Source organism: Acipenser ruthenus, chromosome 32 (genome assembly GCF_902713425.1).
Source record: "Acipenser ruthenus chromosome 32, fAciRut3.2 maternal haplotype, whole genome shotgun sequence".
In the NCBI taxonomy this organism is placed as follows: domain Eukaryota; kingdom Metazoa; phylum Chordata; class Actinopteri; order Acipenseriformes; family Acipenseridae; genus Acipenser; species Acipenser ruthenus.
Genome location: NC_081220.1, coordinates 10,564,275 through 10,584,857, shown reverse-complemented (window position 1 = coordinate 10,584,857; position 20,583 = coordinate 10,564,275). Strand labels below are relative to the sequence as shown.

The 20,583-nt window shown below is 38.4% G+C and overlaps 1 protein-coding gene and 1 long non-coding RNA gene across 4 annotated transcripts in view; one reads left to right on the top strand and one right to left on the bottom strand.

Moving 5' to 3' along the window:
* Positions 1 to 20,583, top strand: part of LOC131703144 (uncharacterized) — a 29,281-nt gene that overhangs the window by 6,493 nt on the left and 2,205 nt on the right. Inside the window, exon 2 of the long non-coding RNA XR_009309686.1 lies at positions 16,702 to 16,782. This is a non-coding gene — a long non-coding RNA (uncharacterized LOC131703144). The remainder of the gene's footprint in view (positions 1 to 16,701; positions 16,783 to 20,583) is intronic.
* On the bottom strand, positions 63 to 19,242 carry LOC131703142 (CD48 antigen-like). Of its 3 annotated transcripts, none has more exons than XM_059006063.1 (5): positions 18,982 to 19,242; positions 11,894 to 12,205; positions 11,344 to 11,634; positions 10,552 to 10,687; positions 63 to 603 (listed from the first exon to the last, which is right to left on the bottom strand). In XM_059006063.1, exons 1-5 carry the CDS (start codon positions 19,067 to 19,069, stop codon positions 594 to 596), a joined length of 837 nt encoding a protein of 278 aa, XP_058862046.1. In that variant the 5' UTR covers positions 19,070 to 19,242; the 3' UTR covers positions 63 to 593. The 3 variants fall into 3 exon arrangements, with proteins under 3 accessions (XP_058862046.1, XP_058862047.1, XP_058862045.1); XM_059006064.1 differs by having other exon boundaries at positions 10,561 to 10,687; XM_059006062.1 differs by lacking the exon at positions 63 to 603 and having other exon boundaries at positions 10,474 to 10,687.

The window sequence follows — 20,583 nt, the reverse complement described above, 5'->3', positions numbered from 1 at the left end:
AGAAATAATGAATGTAAACTTGCTTTTTGTTGATATTTTAAAACCAACTCTGGGGGGATTAAATCAACATTTAGACCCATCCACTAAAACCAAATTAGAAATATGTACTTTATAGCAGTTTGATTTATCATAAGTGGACACTTTCTTCTACTAATAAATACAGCCACCATTAAATTCTGACTTTGCGATTAGCTGGTGGGTCAAGTTTTAATTTAATCCCCCCATTTCATTTACACTGAATAAAGGGTATGAATAATTATGGAGCCTACTGTATTTGCAAGTGAGTATTCCTGAGCATTCTTTATAAACAGATGTAAACAATAAGTATTAATGACTTTATGCACAATATTTTACTTGAAATTCATATTGTTCATTAAATACATTAAACAACCTTCAACAATGCTGCATGTAAAAACCATTAAATAACAAACCATCACACTGCACTGCACCCTTTAGATGCACATCCAAGTGCTTTTTTAAATGGTGGCATTTATTGGGTTTATATTTGCTTGGCTGGTATAATGGACAGTGGTACAATCTGCAGCATTGGGTACACTGTTTCACCTCAGGCAACACTCCTCCTTTCACTGCTGTTATATGTAACTGAAATACAAAGAGCAAATTACAACATGATTAATAACCTACAATTAATGTACATCAGTGTATCTACATTGATATTGGATGAAAGTAATGTGTCTGCTAATAAATGAATAATATTAATGATCTGTAGCTAATGTGAAATTTAGAAAAAAACTGATGTATATTGGTACAGTGAGGTATATTGATGAACTAGTGACAATGGCCTCTGTACTCAAAGCATTTTTTGCACATTTTGTATTGGCATCATTTTTTTTTTTTTTTTTTTTTTTAGAGCTGTAAATGTTGACATAAAATGCAAGTTATGAAGTACGATCTCCTCATACACAACATCTATACATATTAAGCATATGTGCTGTGACTTTGTTATTCCTTCTAGAAAAAGTGTCAATAATATCAAATTTGTGTAAAATGCTTTGAGTAGAGACCAGTGTTTCTGTGATTAATGCTGTGTTGTGTGTGTGTGTATATGTATGTGTGTGTGTGTGTGTGTGTATATATATATATATATATATATATATATATATATATATATATATATATATATATATATATATATACAGACGTGCTCAAATTTGTTGGTACCCCTCCACAAAAAACAAAGAATGCACAATTTTCTCTGAAATAACTTGAAACTGACAAAAGTAATTGGCATCCACCATTGTTTATTCCATATTTAATAGAAATCAGACTTTACTTTTGATTTTTTATTCAACATAATATTGTAAATAATAAAACAAATGAAAATGGCATGAACAAAAATGATGGGACCGCTAACCTAATATTTTGTTGCACAACCTTTAGAGGCAATCACTGCAATCAAACGTTTTCTGTAGCTCTCAATGAGACTTCTGCACCTGTTAACAGGTAGTTTGGCCCACTCTTCCTGAGCAAACTGCTCCAGCTGTCTCAGGTTTGATGGGTGCCTTCTCCAGACTGCAAGTTTCAGCTCTTTCCATAGATGTTCGATAGGATTCAGATCAGGACTCATAGAAGGCCACTTCAGAATAGTCCAATGTTTTGTTCTTATCCATTCTTGGGTGCTTTTAGCTGTGTGTTTTGGGTCATTATCCTGTTGGAGGACCCATGACCTGGGACTGAGACAGAGCTTTCTGACACTGGGCAGTACGTTTCGCTCCAGAATGCCTTGATAGTCTTGAGATTTCATTGTGCCCTGTACAGATTCAAGGCATCCTGTGCCAGGCGCAGCAAAGCAGCCCCAAAACATAACCGAGCCTCCTCCATGTTTCACTGTAGGTATGGTGTTCTTTTCTTTGAAAGCTTCATTTTTTCGTCTGTGAACATAGAGCTGATGTGACTTGCCAAAAAGCTCCAGTTTTGACTCATCTGTCCAAAGGACATTCTCCCAGAAGGATTGTGGCTTGTCAATATGCATTTTAGCAAATTCCAGTCTGGCTTTTTTATGTTTTTCTTTCAAAAGTGGAGTCCTCCTGGGTCTTCTTCCATGGAGCCCACTTTCGCTCAAAAATCGACGGATGGTGCGATCAGAAACTGACGTACCTTCACCTTGGAGTTCAGCTTGTATCTCTTTGGCAGTTATCCTTGGTTCTTTTTCTACCATTCGCACTATCCTTCTGTTCAATGTGGGGTCGATTTTCCTCTTGCGTCCGCGCCCAGGGAGGTTGGCTACAGTTCCATGGACCTTAAACTTCTTAATAATATTTGCAACTGTTGTCACAGGAACATCAAGCTGCTTGGAGATGGTCTTGTAGCCTTTACCTTTACCATGCTTGTCTATTATTTTCTTTCTGATCTCCTCAGACAACTCTCTCCTTTGCTTTCTCTGGTCCATGTTCAGTGTGGTGCACACAATGATACCAAACAGCACAGTGACTACTTTTCTCCATTTAAATAGGCTGAATGACTGATTACAAGATTGGAGACATGTGTGATACTAATTAAAGAAACTAATTAGTTTGAAATATCACTATAATCCATTTATTTATTATCTTTTCTAAGGGGTACCAACAAATGTGTCCAGGCCATTTTAGAATATCTTTGTAGAATAAGCAATAATTCATCTCTTTTCACAGCTTCTTTGCTTTATTCTATGACATACCAAAGGCATGCAAGTATACATGATAAAATAGCTTTTAATTTCATTACTTTTCAGGAGGAATGAAGCATTATTTCAATGAGCGGTAAGGGTACCAACAAATTTGAGCATATATATAAAATATATATTATATATTTTATATATATATATATATATATATATATATATATATATATATATATATATATATATATATATAATTTTAATGAGATTCACAAAAGTATGTGCACTACCTGGTGTTTACAATGTACATGGATTAACCTTTAGGTCATACTAAGGTACGCAGTCCCTCCTCTCTCTGTGTGCTTTTACAATGCTTCCCTGTGCTGTACTTTACCACTGTCCCTCCTCTCTGTGTGCTTTTGTCAGGAAAATGACTATCAGCACTCCTAGAGAATCCCTGTACCGGCAAATAAAGATGAAGAGGACAATTGGTTCCCTAGAAGAACAAAAGGCTGCTGGCCAGACTTTGGTAGAGTTGACCTTTGCACCCCACCTACCCTGTGATTGAAATACATGACACTGAAGAGAGTGAGCTGGTGTGTGTCTTCACTGTCAGCAGCAATTGAAAGCAGTGCTAGTCAGTGCAATACTCAAAACCTGCCTGAGGATCAGAGAAAAGGAATGTGGCATGCCATTGCTTTGAAAATGGAGGACAGAGAACCAGAATTAGCAACAACTGGCTGGAAGCCAGCTGCTGTGTGAGTAACCCAGCCCAGAAATTACCTACAGCTTAAAATGTCCAGAAGAACAAAAACACCAAGCCAACTGTTTTGTGAATTGTTATTATTAATTCATTCCGTTGCAGACACCCTTAACCAGGGCGACTTACGATAATTTTTTTAGTTTTACATACAATTACTCATTTATACAGCTGAGTTTTTACTGGAGCAGTCTAGGAGGTAAAGTCCCTGCCAGCTTGCTGAAGGGTACAGCAGCAGTGTGTCCCCCACCTGGGATTGAACTCACACAAAACCCTCCACTCAAGAGTCCAGAGCTCCCCTTACCACTACTCCACACTTTTAGCTTTGGCTAACTATCAAAAATGGCTAAGAAAGCAAAAATCAAGTCACCTAACCTAGAGTTTTTGGCTGACTATGTTAAGCGGCCAAAAGGAAAACAAAAACCTACAATCTTAGGCTGACTATCAGAAATGGAACTCTATAAAAATCTTTTTCACAGAAAAGCAGAAGACACTTGGTTAGGAGACGCTACGATGACCACTTATCCTGAAACAGACTTTCATGTGCCAGATCAACTCATGTGCCAGATCAACTGTTTTAGCTCTACTGTAGATCTACATTTCTTACTATATCTTTGGGTTCTATTTTTAGGTCTTTGTTTGTTTTTGATCCCAGTTGCCTGTTTTTGCATTGTTAAGTTTTACCCATGTATGGGCATGCCTGCTTATTCTTGTCTGCAAGGATTAGAGGTGGTTGCTGTCATGTGAACTTTTAATAAACTCAGCCAGCCGGGAAAAGGAAACCATTCAGGTTTAAAAAAAAAAAAAAACACCCACAGAGGAAACTGAGAAACAACCTTCTGTGTTAATGGATCTTTGTAGTCTGCATTGCAAACCTTAAAAACAAACAAACAAATGTAACAGAGACAGACAGACAGCTATTTTTAATAATCAGATTTAGTAAGATTTCACAATCCTTGGGATTAAGAGATTTATTATATATATATATATATATATATATATATATATATATATATATATATATATATATATATATATACAGTGCCCTCTGGATTTTTTCATACCCTTCATAGACTATAATGGGATTTAGCAAAATAAATGCAAGTGTACGTTCAGTATTTGTTGCATAAATGAATGAAAACAGTAATATTTTCAGACATTCAGTATTGGACTTCGCAAAAGTATATTTGTCCAATATATTTGCATGTTTTTTCAAAAACTGAAGGTTCAAAATTATCCATCCATCCATCCATCCATTATGATAACCGCTTATTCATTTAGCCGGAGCCTAACCCGGCAGACACAGGGAAGGCAGGACTACACCCTGGACAGGACGCCAGACCATTGCATGGCACCACACACAAAGAGGGCAATTTAGAGTGACCAAACAACCTGACCAGCATGTCTTTTGACTGTGGGAGGAAACTAGAGTACCCATAGAAAACCCACAATGCAAACACATTGGGGAGAACATGCAAACTCCACACAGACAGACCTCCTAGGGCGTAATCGAACCCAGGACCCTGGAGCTGTGAGGCAGCAGCGCTAACCACCACGCCCCTGTGCCGCCCGGTTTAAAATTATTCATACCTTAAACAATAAAATGCAATTAACTTTGGACAGAAATGTTTTTGCGTTATCTAACACTGATAGTCTTACAATGTTTCATGTTTGTGTCACAGGGTGACTTAATGTTTATAACTTATTTTTTTGTTTGTGTGCACTTTTATTCTAGGTATCTTAAAGCACCTTTATAAGATTACTGTATTAGTTGTATATTAAAGGAAATGAAAGTTTAGGAACCATTTGATTGCAAATAACAACCACGTTTATAATATATAAATGTTTTGGAAGATTTTTACGATATGATTGAACGTTTGTTAATCGTTTTTGCAGCTGCCAGAGGTACACACAGTAAGACTGCACAAGTTATTTGAGAGTTGTTTTGAGCACGTTTTATAAATGTTATATTGGTTTGGTATTTAAGTTCGATTTTGCTTTACTTGGAGTGAATTGTATGTATTATATTTTTATTATTATGACAGTATGTACACGTTTTTTTATTATTAAATTTGGCCTTACCTTGTGTCTTGGTGTGGGACGGCGTCTAGGCTGGGAAGGAGCTGAGAGCGAGTGATGTCACTTCCAGTGGGAGGTTTTAAGCAATTTCCGCAATGATGCTGGGAAATGTAGTTTGTACAAATACTGTTAATGGGTCTTGCCAATTGATTCGCTCTGGATAGTTAAGGGAGGAGTTTGATGCATATAAAAGAGTGGAGACAGAGACAACGTGCAGGACTGCGAGAGACAGGGAGTGTGCCACAGAAGAGAGCCAGAGAACCAGAGAGACGGCAGAGGAGAGCTGCAAGAGCCACAGGAGTTCCTGAGAGAGCAGAGACGTGGAGAACAGAGACCGGGATCCAAGAGGAATCCTCAAGACTAAATGTATTAGTAGAACAAGCAGGCTGTACTGGAGAGTGGATTCAGGACTAAAAGAGTGCAGTTTAAAAGGGAAGTAGCCAGACCACTTTTAATGATTAGTACATTGCCTAATAGGGTTTATGACCCGCTTGCTGTTTAGGGACCCTAGTGCACCTTTATATTTTCTCTGCTAGAGTGATACCTGTGTTTTTAAAAGGAGATAAACCCAATATTTGGTATTTGCCTGTAACTTGTAATTTATGGTTCTTGCACCTGTTCTATTGATATAAATATCTATGATAGAGTGGCATTTTGGGGTGTTGCATTTTAAATTACCTGTGGCTATAGGTTGTGCTCTTAAATATATGGATTGGTATAGTTAACTATAAAGAAATATATTTTAATCTCTGTTGGGGTGTTCTGTATACTGCATAATTGTGAGTCACTCAGTGCTGTTGCTTTTTTTCTGTCTCCAGGGGGGGTGCCTGCCATATCCAGGGAGGAGCTTGGCACCAGTGTGGGGGGGTCACTAGCTGCACCTTTTCCTGGAGCGGTTGATGAGGATCCAGTGGTGTCTATTGTGACTTTGGCCTGAAATTCATTTCTTTTGTATACTTTTGCACCCTAGCAAAGTAGTGGGTGCTTTTATTATTTTCTTTTGATACTTTGTGCACTAGTAAATTGGTGTGTGCCTTGTGTTTTTTTTATTTTTATTTTTGGTAACCCTTGGTACTATAGAAATTGTATTATCATATTTTAATGATTTTTATAAGGATAATAAACATTGTTTATTGTGAAATGGTACAACTGTCTGCCTTTCTTGTCATGGTCGATCTGTTCTGAGTTCCAACTGGTCATAATTACGAACCTGTGTTTTAGTGTTGCTAGGGTCCTAGTGCCCCATATATTTAGTCACTAGGTGGCGTAGTTGGCTACTGTTTGAATTTTAACCCCAAAAGAGTGTCCCGTGACATTTGCATGGATTTATGCAAAGAAAACATTATGTACACTTGTTTTTATTTTGCTAAAAACAACTTTTTGTTACACAATCAAGGGTATGTATTTGATCAATAGTTATTCTGTTCTTTTTGCTTTTGTCTCTAATGTAGATTCTTTCTGTTTATAAAAGAAAAAGTTTACTTATGAAAAGGTTTTCTCCTTATTCTCCGAGAGTTGAGATTTTAAATGACCTACTGCGATAGGTGTTTTGTCTGAGATTGTGCAAGGGGAAGCACTGACCTTTTGAATAAACCATCTCCTCAAAAGAGAATATTTTAAACTTTTTCAAACAAGCCTGGACATCAGTGATCGACATGACTTACAAGGATGGTTGTTTTTATCTTTTGTGTCCAGTTGAAAAGTGATGCTGTCTTAATCAGCAGAGGGTCAGATACATTTTTATATGTTAATATACACTAGTCAAGTTTCCAGTTTCTATGGCTAGTCTAAACCCCACAGCTCATACAAACATATATAGTGTTTTTATAAAATACATGTTTACTTTTGTGTTTGTCCGAGCAAACGCAACACCTTTATAATGCTTCCCTGTGCTTTACTTTAGCACTGTCCCTCTCTATCTCTCTGTGTGCTTTTACAATGCTTCATAAGAACATAAGAACATAAGAAAGTATACAAATGAGTGGAGGCCATTCAGCCCATCTTGCTCTTTTGGTTGTTAGTAGCTTATTGATCCCAGAATCTCATCAAGCAGCTTTTTGAAGGATCCCAGGGTGTCCGCTTCAACAACATTACTGGGAAGTTGGTTCCAGACCCTCACAATTCTCTGTGTAAAAAAGTGCCTCCTATTTTCTGTTCTGAATGCCCCTTTATCTAATCTCCATTTGTGACCCCTGGTCCTTGTTTCTTTTTTCGGGTCAAAGAAGTCCCCTGGGTCGACATTGTCTATACCTTTTAGTATTTTGAATGTTTGAATCAGATCACCGCGTAGTCTTCTTTGTTCAAGACTGAATAGATTCAATTCTTTTAGCCTGTCTGCATACGACATGCCTTTTAAACCCGGGATAATTCTGGTTGCACTTCTTTGTACTCTTTCTAGAGCAACAATATCCTTTTTGTAATGAGGTGACCAGAACTGAACACAATATTCTAGGTGAGGTCTTACTAATGCATTGTTAAGTTTTAACATTACTTCCCTTGATTTAAATTCAACACTTCTCACAATATATCCGAGCATCTTGTTGGCCTTTTTTATAGCTTCCCCACATTGTCTAGATGAAGACATTTCTGAGTCAACATAAACTCCTAGGTCTTTTTCATAGTTCCCTTCTTCAATTTCAGTATCTCCCATATGATATTTATAATGCACATTTTTATTTCCTGCATGCAATACTTTACACTTTTCTCTATTAAATTTCATTTGCCATGTGTCTGCCCAGTTCTGAATGCTGTCTAGATCATTTTGAATGACCTTTGCTGCTGCAACAGTGTTTGCCACTCCTCCTATTTTTGTGTCGTCTGCAAATTTAACGAGTTTGCTTACTATACCAGAATCTAAATCATTAATGTAGATTAGGAATAGCAGAGGACCTAATAGTGATCCCTGTGGTACTCCACTGGTTACCTCGCTCCATTTTGAGGTTTCTCCTCTAATCAGTACTTTCTATTTTCTACATGTTAACCACTCCCTAATCCATGTGCATGCATTTCCTTGAATCCCTACTACGTTCAGTTTGAGATATAATCTTTTATGCGGGACTTTGTCAAATGCTTTCTGGAAATCTAAATAAACCATGTCGTATGCTTTGCAATTATCCATTTTCAATGTTGCATCCTCAAAAAAGTCAAGTAGGTTAGTCAGACACGATCTCCCTTTCCTAAAACCATGCTGACTGTCTCCCAGGATATTGTTACCATATTGGTAATTTTCCATTTTGGATCTTATTATAGTTTCCATAAGTTTGCATATAATAGAAGTCAGACTTATTGGTCTGTAGTTACCTGGTTCGGTTCTGTCTCCCTTTTTGTGGATCGGTATTACGTTTGCAATTTTCCAGTCTGTCGGTACAACCCCTGTGTCAAGAGACTGTTGCATGATCTTGGTTAGCGGTTTGTAAATAACTTCTTTCATTTCTTTGAGTCCTATTGGGAGGATCTCATCCGACCCAGGGGATTTATTTATTTTAAGAGCTCCTAGTCCCTTTAACACTTCTGCCTCTGTTATGCTAATTATTTAAAATTGGATAGGAACAGGTTGACATGTGGGGCATGTTGTCCGTATCCTCCTTTGCAAAAACCTGTGAAAAGTAATCATTTAATATATTTGCTATTTTTTTTCTTCATCTCTGATTTTGCCATTTGTGTCTCTTAGACATTTAACCTCCTCTTTTGAATGTTCTCTTGCTGTTATAATAGTGGAAAAACATTTTGGAATTGGTTTTAGCCCCCTTAGCAATATTGATTTCCATCTCTCTCTTGGCCTTTCTAACTTCCTGTTTGACTTGTGTTTTCAGTTCCAAGTACTCTTTCTGTGTACTTTGTTTTTGGTCCCTTTTCAACGCTCTGTAAAGTGCCTTTTTTCGCTGAATATTTTTTTTAATTGATCTATTAAACCATTTTGGCCATTTTGTTTTAGATTTAGATTTGTCTACTTTTGGGATGTAATTGTTTTGCACATCTAGTACTACCATTTTAAAAAACAGCCATCCTTTTTCCGTGGATGTTTTCTCTATTTTACTCCAATCTACTTCTGTTAGTCTCTGTTTCATACCTTCATAGTTTGCTTTTCTAAAATTGTAAACCTTAGCTTTAGTCATTACTTTTGGGGTTTTAAAAAATACTTCAAATGAGACCATGTTGTGGTCTGAGTTTGCCAATGGCTCTCTGACCTCTGTTTTATTTATTCTGTCTTCATTATTTGAAAAGACTAAATCAAGGCATGCCTCCCCTCTAGTCGGTGCCTTGACAAATTGCGTTAGGAAGCAGTCATTTGTCATTTCCACCATTTCAATTTCGTCCGTCGTGCTCCCCACCGGGTTCTCCCATTTTATACAGGGGAAGTTGAAATCCCCCATTAGTATGGCTTCTCCTTTTCTACATGCATTTCGAATGTCATTGTATAACAGATTATTTTGCTCAGCATCTGAATTTGGCGGTCTGTAGCATGCTCCTATTATTATGCCATTTGCATTTTTGTCCATTATTCTGACCCATATTGATTCTGCATTGTTTTCTTTGTCCTGATTGAACACCTGGGCTTCAAGACTTTTTTTTATGTATAGTGCTACCCCTCCGCCTCTTCTGTCCTGCCTGTTTTTCTTATACAGTGTGCACCCACTAATATTATATTTGTCTCCATCACTCTCAGACAACCAAGTTTCTGTAACACCTATCACATCGTGCTTTACGTTACCACTGTCCCTCCTCTCTCTGTGTGCTTATACAATGCTTCCCTGTGCTTTACCACTGTCCTTCCTCTCTCTCTCTGTGCTTTTACAATGCTTCCCTGTGCTTTACCACTGTCCATCCTCTCTGTGCTTTTACAGTGCTTCCCTGTGCTTTACCACTGTCCCTCCTCTCTCTGTGCTTTTACAATGCTCCCCCGTGCTTCACCACTGTCCCTCCTCTCTCTCTCTCTGTGTTTTCACAATGCTCCCCCGTGCTTCACCACTGTCCCTCCTCTCTCTCTCTCTCTGTGTTTTCACAATGCTCCCCCGTGCTTCACCACTGTCCCTCCTCTCTCTCTATGTGTTTTCACAATGCTCCCCCGTGCTTCACTGGCAGTTCTACAGTATACCTCCAGTACCCGTGTGTGGTGAGGTTGTTCCAGTTCCTGTAGAGCCACACACACACTGTGATCAGGGCTGCAGTCAGCAGTGTGAACAGCAGCACTCTCACTATCAGCTCAGTGCTGAGCCAGCTGGATACAGAATCTGTACAGAGAAAACACACACAGAGGAATTACAAATGATGAGGAATAGCCACTAGACACACTTACCTACAGTCTGTACAAAATGCTGTATGTCCATTTTCACTGTTTTTGGTAAATGTATGTGTTTTTTTTTATTTTAGATACTATTAATTCCTATGTTAGTAGAAACAATAAAACAAACAAGTTACAAGTGAAATATTGCAGTGTTTCGCATGAAGATTTTTACACTACATGATAATGAGGCTACCCCTCCAGGAGTAAATCTATAGTAATATCTGGAAATGTGTGGAATTGGCATTGAACTCATTTTGGTATGAAGAAGCTTTTCAGATATTGATCTCTTAAAAACCTTAAATATGGGCCAAATGAGATAAATGTAAGCATTAAGGGAGACTGTATGTTCAATTAAGAGTAATTACATATAGTAACTGAACAGTAGGGGGTGCTAGATAGAAAGTCTTCCCTGTGCTTTACCACTGTCCCTCCTCCTCTCTCTCTCTCTCTCGCTCTCTCTGCTTTTCACTTTTTCCCTGTGCTTTACTTTACCACTGTCCCTCCTCTCTGTGTGCTTTTCACTGTTTCCCTGTGCTTTTACTTTACCACTGTCCCTCCTCTCTCTCTCTGTGCTTTTACAATGCTTCCCTGTGAGTGAAATACCTTTGATCGCTGTGCTAGGGCAGTAATCTGAAGGCGTGAAGGTTACTGTGTGATTGTGGACTGGGTTGCTGGCCACACAGGCGTATGTGTTGGTAGAGTTCTCCCCCTGTAGTTCGTAGTTGGACAGTTGGAGTCGGGTTGTGCTTGTTGAGCTCGGTTGAGTCACTTCAGTCCAGTTTCTTTGCCAGGATAGAAGCACATTGTTGCTTTCTGTCACTGAACACAGAAGAATGCAATAATCATTGTCCCTGGCTTCACTGCTCCTGTTAACTTGAGGGATAGGAACTGCATCTATCGAGACAAATACAAAAACAGACTTTTCAATTCCTGCATTTCACTCGCCGTAGACAGACAGAGACACAGGCAGACAGAGACGCACACACAGAGACACAACTAGGCAGACAGAGACACAACCAGGCAGACAGAGACACACACAACCAGGCAGACAGAGACAGACACAGACAGACAGATAAAGCCAGAGTAATGCCTTTACTGGATACAGCCCCACTCTAGTGCTCTAAATTTCAAAGCACTTTTAATACATACGTACCGTAAATGGACAAAAGGAATATTTTCTGGAATTTGATTTTTCTGTACACTTCCACAATGTAATGTCCACTGTCCTCTTTCTCCAGTCTGCTAATCTGAAGAGCGCTTGTCGTGTTGTCTGTCTGCAGCCTCGCTTTGTATCTGTCCTCATAAACTTCAATTCTCCCTCTCTGAACCCTTGCAATCAGCCAGTCTGTTTTCTCAGACCCGTATCTCCAGTCAATTTCAGTGTCAGGCTGCAGGTTTGGTATCTCCACAGTCAAAGTGACCGATTCACCCACAATCCCTTTCACCTGCTGGGCTACTGGCTCTGCTGTGTAAAACAGAACAAAAACGTATTCAGAACTTCATTTCCCACCATCACCCCCATCACACATAGATACATGAGCAAGCGGAAGATGATGATGGGAAATGTAGTTCTGAATGAAGTTCTGTAGGGAAAGGAAACTAAAATAAATACAGTTTTACAGTATATATCTCTCTCTATATAAATACCATTAGAAACTAAACAGTTTTACAGTATATACAGCTGCCTCCAGATTTATTCATACCCTTGATTGTGTAACACAAAGGTGTTTTTAGCAAAATAAAACAAGTGTACGTAATGTTTTCTTTGCATAAATCCATGCAAACATGAAACATTGTAAGACTATCAGTGTTGGGTATCGCAAAAACATTTCTGTCCAAAGTTAATTGCATTTTATTGTTTAAGGTGTGAATAATTTTGAACCTTCAGTTATTGAAAAAACATGCAAATATGTTGGACAAATATACTTTTACGAAGTACAATACTGAATGTCTGAAAAAATTACTGTTTTCATTCATTTATGCAACAAATACTGAACGTACACTTGCATTTATTTTGCTAAATCCCATTATAGTCTATGAAGGGTATGAATAAATCCGGGGGACACTGTATATGTAAATCCCATTAGCAGTGTGGAGTAGTGGTTAGGGCTCTGGACTCTTGACCGGAGGGCCGTGGGTTCAATCCCAGGTGGGGGACACTGCTGCTGTACCCTTGAGGAAGGTACTTTACCTAGATTGCTCCAGTAAAAATCCAACTGTATAAATGGGTAATTGTATGTAAAAAAATAATAGTGTAAAAAAAAAAAAATGTAATTGTATGTAAAAAATAATGTGATATCTTGTAACAATTATAAGTCACCCTGGATAAGGGCGTCTGCTAAGAAATAAATAATAATGTATGTGTGTTATATACTACTGGTCAAAAGTTTTAGAACACCTCCATTTTTCCAGTTTTTATTGAAATTTAAGCAGTTCAAGTCCAGTGAATAACCTGAAATGGTACAAAGGTAAGCGGTAAACTGCCAGAGGTTAAAAAAAAAAGTTTAGGTTACCAAAAACTGAAAAATAATGTACATTTCAGAGTTATACAAACAGGCCTTTTTCAGGGAACAAGTAATGGGTTAACAACTTACAGTTGTTCTGCAGCAATGGAAGTAAATTAAGCCTTGAAAGTTGATGCTAACAATTCCTACAGGTGTCCCAACTTTTGTTGATTACTTACAAACCCTCTGTCTGTATAAAAGCAGTGTTGGAACAGACTGTGTTACTACACCCTCTTAAGCATTATTTGGACAGTATTGTACTGCAGGAAGTAGTATATTGCTCTCATAATGGCGAGAAAAAGGCAATTAACAAAGGAAGACTGACAGGCCATTATAACCCTTAACCCTTTGCGGTCCATTTATTAAATGCGCGTCAGGCACGCCAGGTCTAATTTATTTTCACACGCGCAGTTAATTTTAGACGCGCTGTTTAAAAGTATTTTTTTTCACAGTCAAACATGTTTAAATGGCCCTGCATATCAACAAAGCACTCACTAGGCATCTCCAGCCCCGCCCCACCCTTTCGTTCGCTTTAGCTTTCACCTATGTAAGAAATAAATAATAATAATAGTCGTACATACCGATCAATCATCTCCTGATCACTCGTTTCATCACCAAACCCCTCAATAATGCGATCAAGTCATTATTTTATTACTATGACATCTCAAAAAAGCTCTGCAAATGTCCGTGTTCTCTGTGCGCTGACTCACAGGCAGCCAGCTTGTTTACTTACGACCGCCCCGTTATCTGATACCAGGGCCATGTATGACTATTCATGAGATACGGCTTTTTTTTTTTTCGACTTGTCTCGGCTCCTGTTGTTCATTGAATGGTTTTCTCGACTTTTTCCGGAGAAAAAAACAACTAAAACCCGTTTTTTGCGTTTTTATAATGATGTCGGACAGGGTCCGACAATGGACCTGATAGGAATAATTGCAATGTCAGACCAGGTCCGACAATGGACCGCAAAGGGTTAAAAGTGTAGGTCTTTCCTTTAGAGAAATTGCAAAGAAAGCCAAGGTGTCAGTGAGTACAGTTTCCTACACCATCAAAAGTCACTTGGAAACTGGAGGAAACTCTGACAGGAAGAGGTCTGGCAGACCCAAAGCCACAACAGAATCAGAAGACAAGTTTCTGAGAGTCAACAGCTTGCGTGATAGGCGGCTCACAGGACAACAGCTTCAAGCACAGCTTAACACTGGTCGAAGTAAGCAAGTCTCCGTTTCAACTGTGAAGAGAAGACTTCGAGCTGCAGGTTTGACAGGTCGAGTGGCAGTAAGAAAGCCATTGCTAAGATGGCAAAATAAGAAAAAGATGCTTGCCTGGGCCATGAAACACCGCCAGTGGACTACTGAAGACTGGAAGAAGGTCTTATGGACCGATGAATCAAAATTTGAAATCTTCAGTTCATCACGCAGGGTTTTTGTACGCCGTCGAGTAGGCGAAACGATGGTTCCTCGGATGACCGAGCAAGAATGAGACTAATCAGAGAGGCTACCAAGAGGCCAATGGCAACTTTGCAAGAGCTACAGGCTTTTATGGCCAAGACTGGTCAAAGTATGCATGTGACAACAATATCCTAAGCACTCCACAAATCTGGCCTGTATGGTAGGGTGGCAAGAAGGAAGCCATTACTCAAGAAGGCCCACCTTGAATCCTGTTTGAAGTATGCAAAAAAAACACTCTGTAGCCATGTGGCAAAAAGTTTTGTGATCTGACGAAACTAAAATGGAACTTTCTGGCCTAAATGCAAAACATTATGTTTGGCGCAAACCCAACACAGTGCATCACCCAAAGAACACCATCCCTACTGTGAAGCATGGTGGTGGTGGCAGCATCATGTTATGGGGATGTTTCTCATCGGCAGGGACTGGGGCACTTGTCAGAATAGAAGGGAAAATGAATGGAGCAAAGTACAGAGAAGTCCTTGAGGAAAACCTGCTGCCCTCTGCCAGAAAGCTGAACCTGGGACGGAAGTTCACCTTACAGCATGACAATGACCCAAAGCACACAGCCAAAGCTACACTGGAGTGGCTAAGGAACAAGAAGGTAAATGTCCTTGAGTGGCCCAGTCAGTCCTGACCTAAATCCAATTGAAAATTTGTGACATGACTTGAAGATTACTGTCCATCAACACTCCCCAAGGAAATTGACAGAGCTTGAACAGTTGTGTAAAGAAAAATGGTCAAATATTGCCAAATCTAGGTGTGGAAAGTTGGTAGAGACCTATCCCAACAGACTCACAGCTGTAACTGCTGCCAAAGGTGCTTCCACCAAGTATTCACATCCTATTATGATCTTTCAGTTTTGTATTTTTAATATATATATATATATATATATATATATATATATATATATTTCTCAGTAAAAACTTTTTCCCCTTAACAGTGTTGTGTAGATAAGTGGAAAAAATCCTCATTTAAATGCATGAAACTCGGAGGCACTGACACAACAAAATGTGAAAAAAGTTCAAGGGGGTGTAGACTTAGTATAGGTACTGTGTGTACATATATATATATATATATATATATATATATATATATATATATATAATATACACACACACTACTACTAGAAACTAAACTAAACACAGTTTTACAGTATCTAGCTATTCATACATAGGGCTAGCATACTAGATAACATTTGTTTAAATTAGCAAGAGAGAGAGAGAGAACAAACTAGTACTAGCACTACTACTAGAAACTACAGGGTACTGCAGGACCAGTCTTGAGAAACACACTCTTCGAGAAGGTGCTTGTTTTTTTTTTTTTACTGCAGTGAGCTAGCCTTTCCTGTGTAACCTGAGCTTTCATTTCTAACCACAGTACTGTGTGATGCATTTTCCTTCTCTCTCTCTTTCTCACTTTATATCTCTTTTAAACAGTGTAGTAGCAACATATGGGAACATGTAACAAACACAAACAACTTCTCCTTTTAGTCTGACATTTTGAAATTAACTACAGAAAGCTAAAGGAGAAACTTGAGTCATTGTTTCCATTAGTCAATAAAAAATGAGTTGAAAAAAAAGAATTTGAAACTAAAAGGAGAACTGGGCATATTCATTGCTGCTTTCTGTCACAGTCATTTTCTTTGGTGTAAATTAATATTATTATTATTATTATTATTATTATTATTATTATTATTATTATTATTAATTTCTTAGAAGTCCTTATCCAGGGTGACTTACAATTGTTACATTTATATTACATTATTATTTTTTACATACAGTTACACATTTATATATACAGTTGGTTTGTTTTTACTACTTGAGCAATCTAGGAGGTAAAGTCCCTGCCTGCTTGCTCAAGGGTATAGCAGTAGTGTGTGTGTGTGTGTGTGTGTGTGTGTGTGTTCCTCCCACCCCACCTGGGATTGAACCCACACAAACAAGACCCTGTGGTCAGGAGTCCAGAGTCCCCCTAACCACTACTCAACACTGCCTTTCTTTCCTTTTCAGTAGGTCCTCTGCAATTCCCCAACACAACACTAAACAACGAAGACACTGAATCTAGAGCAGTACAAATACAAGAGGAAGATGGTAAGTGTCTGCAATAAATGCATAATAATAATCATAATAATAATCTGTGAATAAAGTGAAATGTTAATTTTTTTTCCCATCTCTCTCTCCCTCCCTTTAAACCTTCATTAATAGTTTGTTAAGCCTTACATGTTAAGAGTTGTGAAATTGTTAATAAACTGCATACTAGATAATAAGAGACATTTAAATTAGCAAGAGAGAGAGAGAAAACAAACTAGTACTAGCACTACTACTAGAAACTAAACTAAACACAGTGTTACACTATCTAGCTGTCTATATCTAGTATGCTAGTCTTATATATAGACAGCTAGATAGTGTAAAACTGTGTTTAGTTTAGTTTCTAGTATTAGCACTACTACTAGAAACTAAACTAAACACAGTTTTACACTATCTAGCTATCTATATATAAGACTAGCATACTAGATAACATTGTTTAAATTAGCAAGAAAGAGAGAAAACAAACTAGTACTAGCACTACTCAACAATGCTGATCCTAAATGCATTAGTGTCTAAATGAACAGATGGGGGTGGGGGGGGGGGGTGTACTGCATTACCAGGGTTGAGAGCACACTGTTCGAGAAGGTGCTTGCTTTTATTAGTTTTTGACTGCAGTGAGCTAGCCTTTCCTGTGTAACCTGAGTTAGTTGTTAACCACATTAGTGTGTAAGAAAATGTATTTCCTGTCAAACAAGCCTGTTGTTTTTAAAATGTCCTCTCTCTCTCTCTCTCTCCTCTCTCTCTCTCTCTCTCTCTCTCTCTCTCTCTCTCTCTCTCTCTCTCTCTCTCTCTCTCTCTCTGTTTTTTTGTTTTTTTCATCCTTCCTAACTCTTTCTTTCTCTCTATCTCTGTCCTTTTTTCTCTTTCTATCTTATCTTTTTATCTTTCTTTTTTCTTTCTCTCGTCTTTCTTTTTCTTTCATTCTGTCTTTCTTTCAGGACTGACAGTCTTCTATACATTGACCAAGGATAATTAGGATTTTAAAATACAATGTGGGATTAGTTTCCCCCATTTTCATTTAACTTCCCTAGCTTGTTCTCAGTTCCATTATTGCCTGTACCACTGTAATTAAGCTCTCTCTCCCCTCTCTTTCTTTCTCCCCACCCTTCTCTCTTTTCCCCTCTCTCATATTGACCTCTCTCCCCCCTCTCTCTTTTCCCCTTTCTCTCTAGACGGCTCATATTGACCTCTCTCCCCCCCTCTCTTTTCCCCTCTCTCTAAACGGCACTTACTATAGACACTTTATATTGATAGCTAGATAGTGTAAAACTGTGTTTAGTTTAGTTTCTACTAGTAGTGCTAGTACTAGTTTCTCTCTCTCTCTCTCTCTCTCTCTCTCTCTCTCTCTCTCTCTCTCTCTCTCTCTCTCTCTCTCTCTCTCTCTCTCTCTCTCTCTCTCTCTCTGTGTATATATGAAGAGCTTCATTCCAAAATGTTATATATCAATTTTCACTGTTTTTGATAAATTGATGTTATTAATGAGATTTAATGAGCTGGAAATTCCCTGTGAGTTTGACTGTAAAAACTAAAAAATAAATGTTTGCTTAATACACATTGTTGGGTAAGAAGAGAATTGTGAATTGTCACTGACTGCTTGCAATGTGCCCTGCGATGGACTGGCCTCCCGTCCAGGGTGTAGTCCCGCCTTGTATTGCCCTGTGCGTGTGTGTGTGTGTGTGTGTGTGTGGTGGCCTGCGATGGACTGTGTCTGCCGAGTTGGGCTCCGACTCACCATGACCCTCTGAAGGAATAAGCAGTTATGATAATGGATGAATGGTCACAGCTTCATTCCAAAATGCTCTATATCCATTTTCACTATTTTTGGTAAATTGATGATTTATTTATTTATTTTTTTGATACTATTAATGCCTATGTTTGTAGGAACAATAAAACAAACAAGTTACAAGTGAAATATTGCAGTATTTTGCATGAAGATTTTTACACTACGTGATAATAAGGCTACCCCTCCAGGAGTAAATCTAGTAATATCTGGAAATGTGTGGAATTGGCATTGAACTCGTTTTGGTATGAATAAGCTCTTCATATTTTACTTTTAAAACTTTCATTGAAAAGTTAAAATTTACAATTGGGAACAAATTGATGATAGTAGAGTGAGATAGATACTTAGTTACAATAGCTATGCAATCCCTAATTAAACTCGTAAATCTAACATGTAAAACCAGATAGAAATATTAAGCTTACCCCTGCCACATGAAATGCTCAACAGGATTATGCTTTTCCAAAAATAAATCATTTTATGTTTTTCTGACAAGACAAGTTTCCATTCCATACCAGTTACAGGTGTGCTTAAAAAACAAAAAGAAGTACCCTACCTAAGTTTCGTTTGCTTTCACCATCTCAAACCAGATGCATTGTGTGATTTCCTGCCTATTGTTGAATACACCAAATGTATCCTTTTATAGCTGGGCAGCAGTGTAGAGTAGAGGTTAGTGTTGGGGGAGGGAGGGCTCTGGACTCCTGACCGGAGGGTCTTGTTTATGTTGGTTCAATCCTAGGTGCGAAAGCTAGTTAGACCCTTGAACAAGCAGGCAGATACTTTACCCCCTAGATTGATAGACAGACAGATAGCTAACTAGTTAGACCCTTGAGCAAACTCAGACAACTTGCAGGCAGGCAGGCAGGCAGTCAGGCACCCGGCCACCACAGGAGTCGCCGGTGCGCAGTGGTGAGACAAGGATTGCCCTGCCGACGCAAACCCTCCCCACCTGGGCGGCTCAAGCTCAGACAATTGTGCACCGCCCCCCCTGGGAACCCCCGGCCACAGTCGGCGATGGCATAGTCTGGATTCTAACTAGCACTGATGTCCAGACTATAGCACCACGCACTTATACAATGTTTCTGAGCCCCTACATCTTCACATCATTAAAATATTATACATTATATTGTCATGATGTTTGGCCAAATGTTTTCATAACGTTTTTATGATACCATTATGTATTTGCTGGGTAAACTACTAAGGCATGATAAAGAATTGGTATGAAGATGAGCTTTGGGTAACCCAGCCAGTTGTGTTGCTCAAACAAACATTTTGTTCCCTGATTATGGTTTTATAGATAAGGTCAACACTGCATGGAAATGCTAGTTTTTTTTTTTTTTTTAATTATAAATCTCACAAATATCTTAATCCCAAGGATTAGGAAATCTTACTAAATCTGATTATTAAAAATAGCAGTCTGTCTGTCTCTGTTACATTTTTTTGTTTGTTTTTAAGGTTTAAGAGATCCATTAACACAGAAGGTTGTTTCTCAGTTTCCTCTGCAGGTGTTTTTTTTTTCTTTTTAAACCTGAATGGTTTCCTTTTCCCGGCTGGCTGAGTTTATTAAAAGCTCACATGACAGCAACCACCTCTAATCCTTGCAGACAAGAATAAGCAGGCATGCCCATACATGGGCCTTAGGCTAGAAACAGGAGAGTACAGAGATATGAAAAAACAGGCAACTGGGATCAAAAACAAACAAAGACCTAAAAACAGAACCCAAAGATATAGTGAGAAATGCAGATCTACAGTAGAGCTAAAACAGAGTTGATCTGGCACATGAAAGTCTGTTTCAGGATAAGTGGTCATCGTAGCGTCTCATAACCAAGTGTCTTCTGCTTTTCTGTGAAAAAGATTTTTATAGAGTTCCATTTCTGATATTCTGTCTAAGATTGTAGGTTTTTGTTTTCCTTTTGGCCGCTTAACATAGTCAGCCAAAAACTCTAGGTTAGGTGATATGATTTTTGCTTTCTTAGCCATTTTTGATAGTTAGCCAAAGCTAAAAGTGTGGAGTAGTGGTAAGGGGA

Excerpts from the sequence above, each read along its gene's own strand:
- LOC131703142 (XM_059006062.1), bottom strand. The coding sequence starts at position 19,069 with ATGGAATGGAAACTTGTCTTGTCAGAAAAACATAAAATGATTTATTTT. Across the intron at positions 12,206-18,981 it reads GAGCATTTCATGTGGCAGGG|CAGAGCCAGTAGCCCAGCAG; the intron begins GTAAGCTTAATA and ends TGTTTTACACAG. Across the intron at positions 10,688-11,343 it reads CCCTAGCACAGCGATCAAAG|ATTCTGTATCCAGCTGGCTC; the intron begins GTATTTCACTCA and ends TTCTCTGTACAG.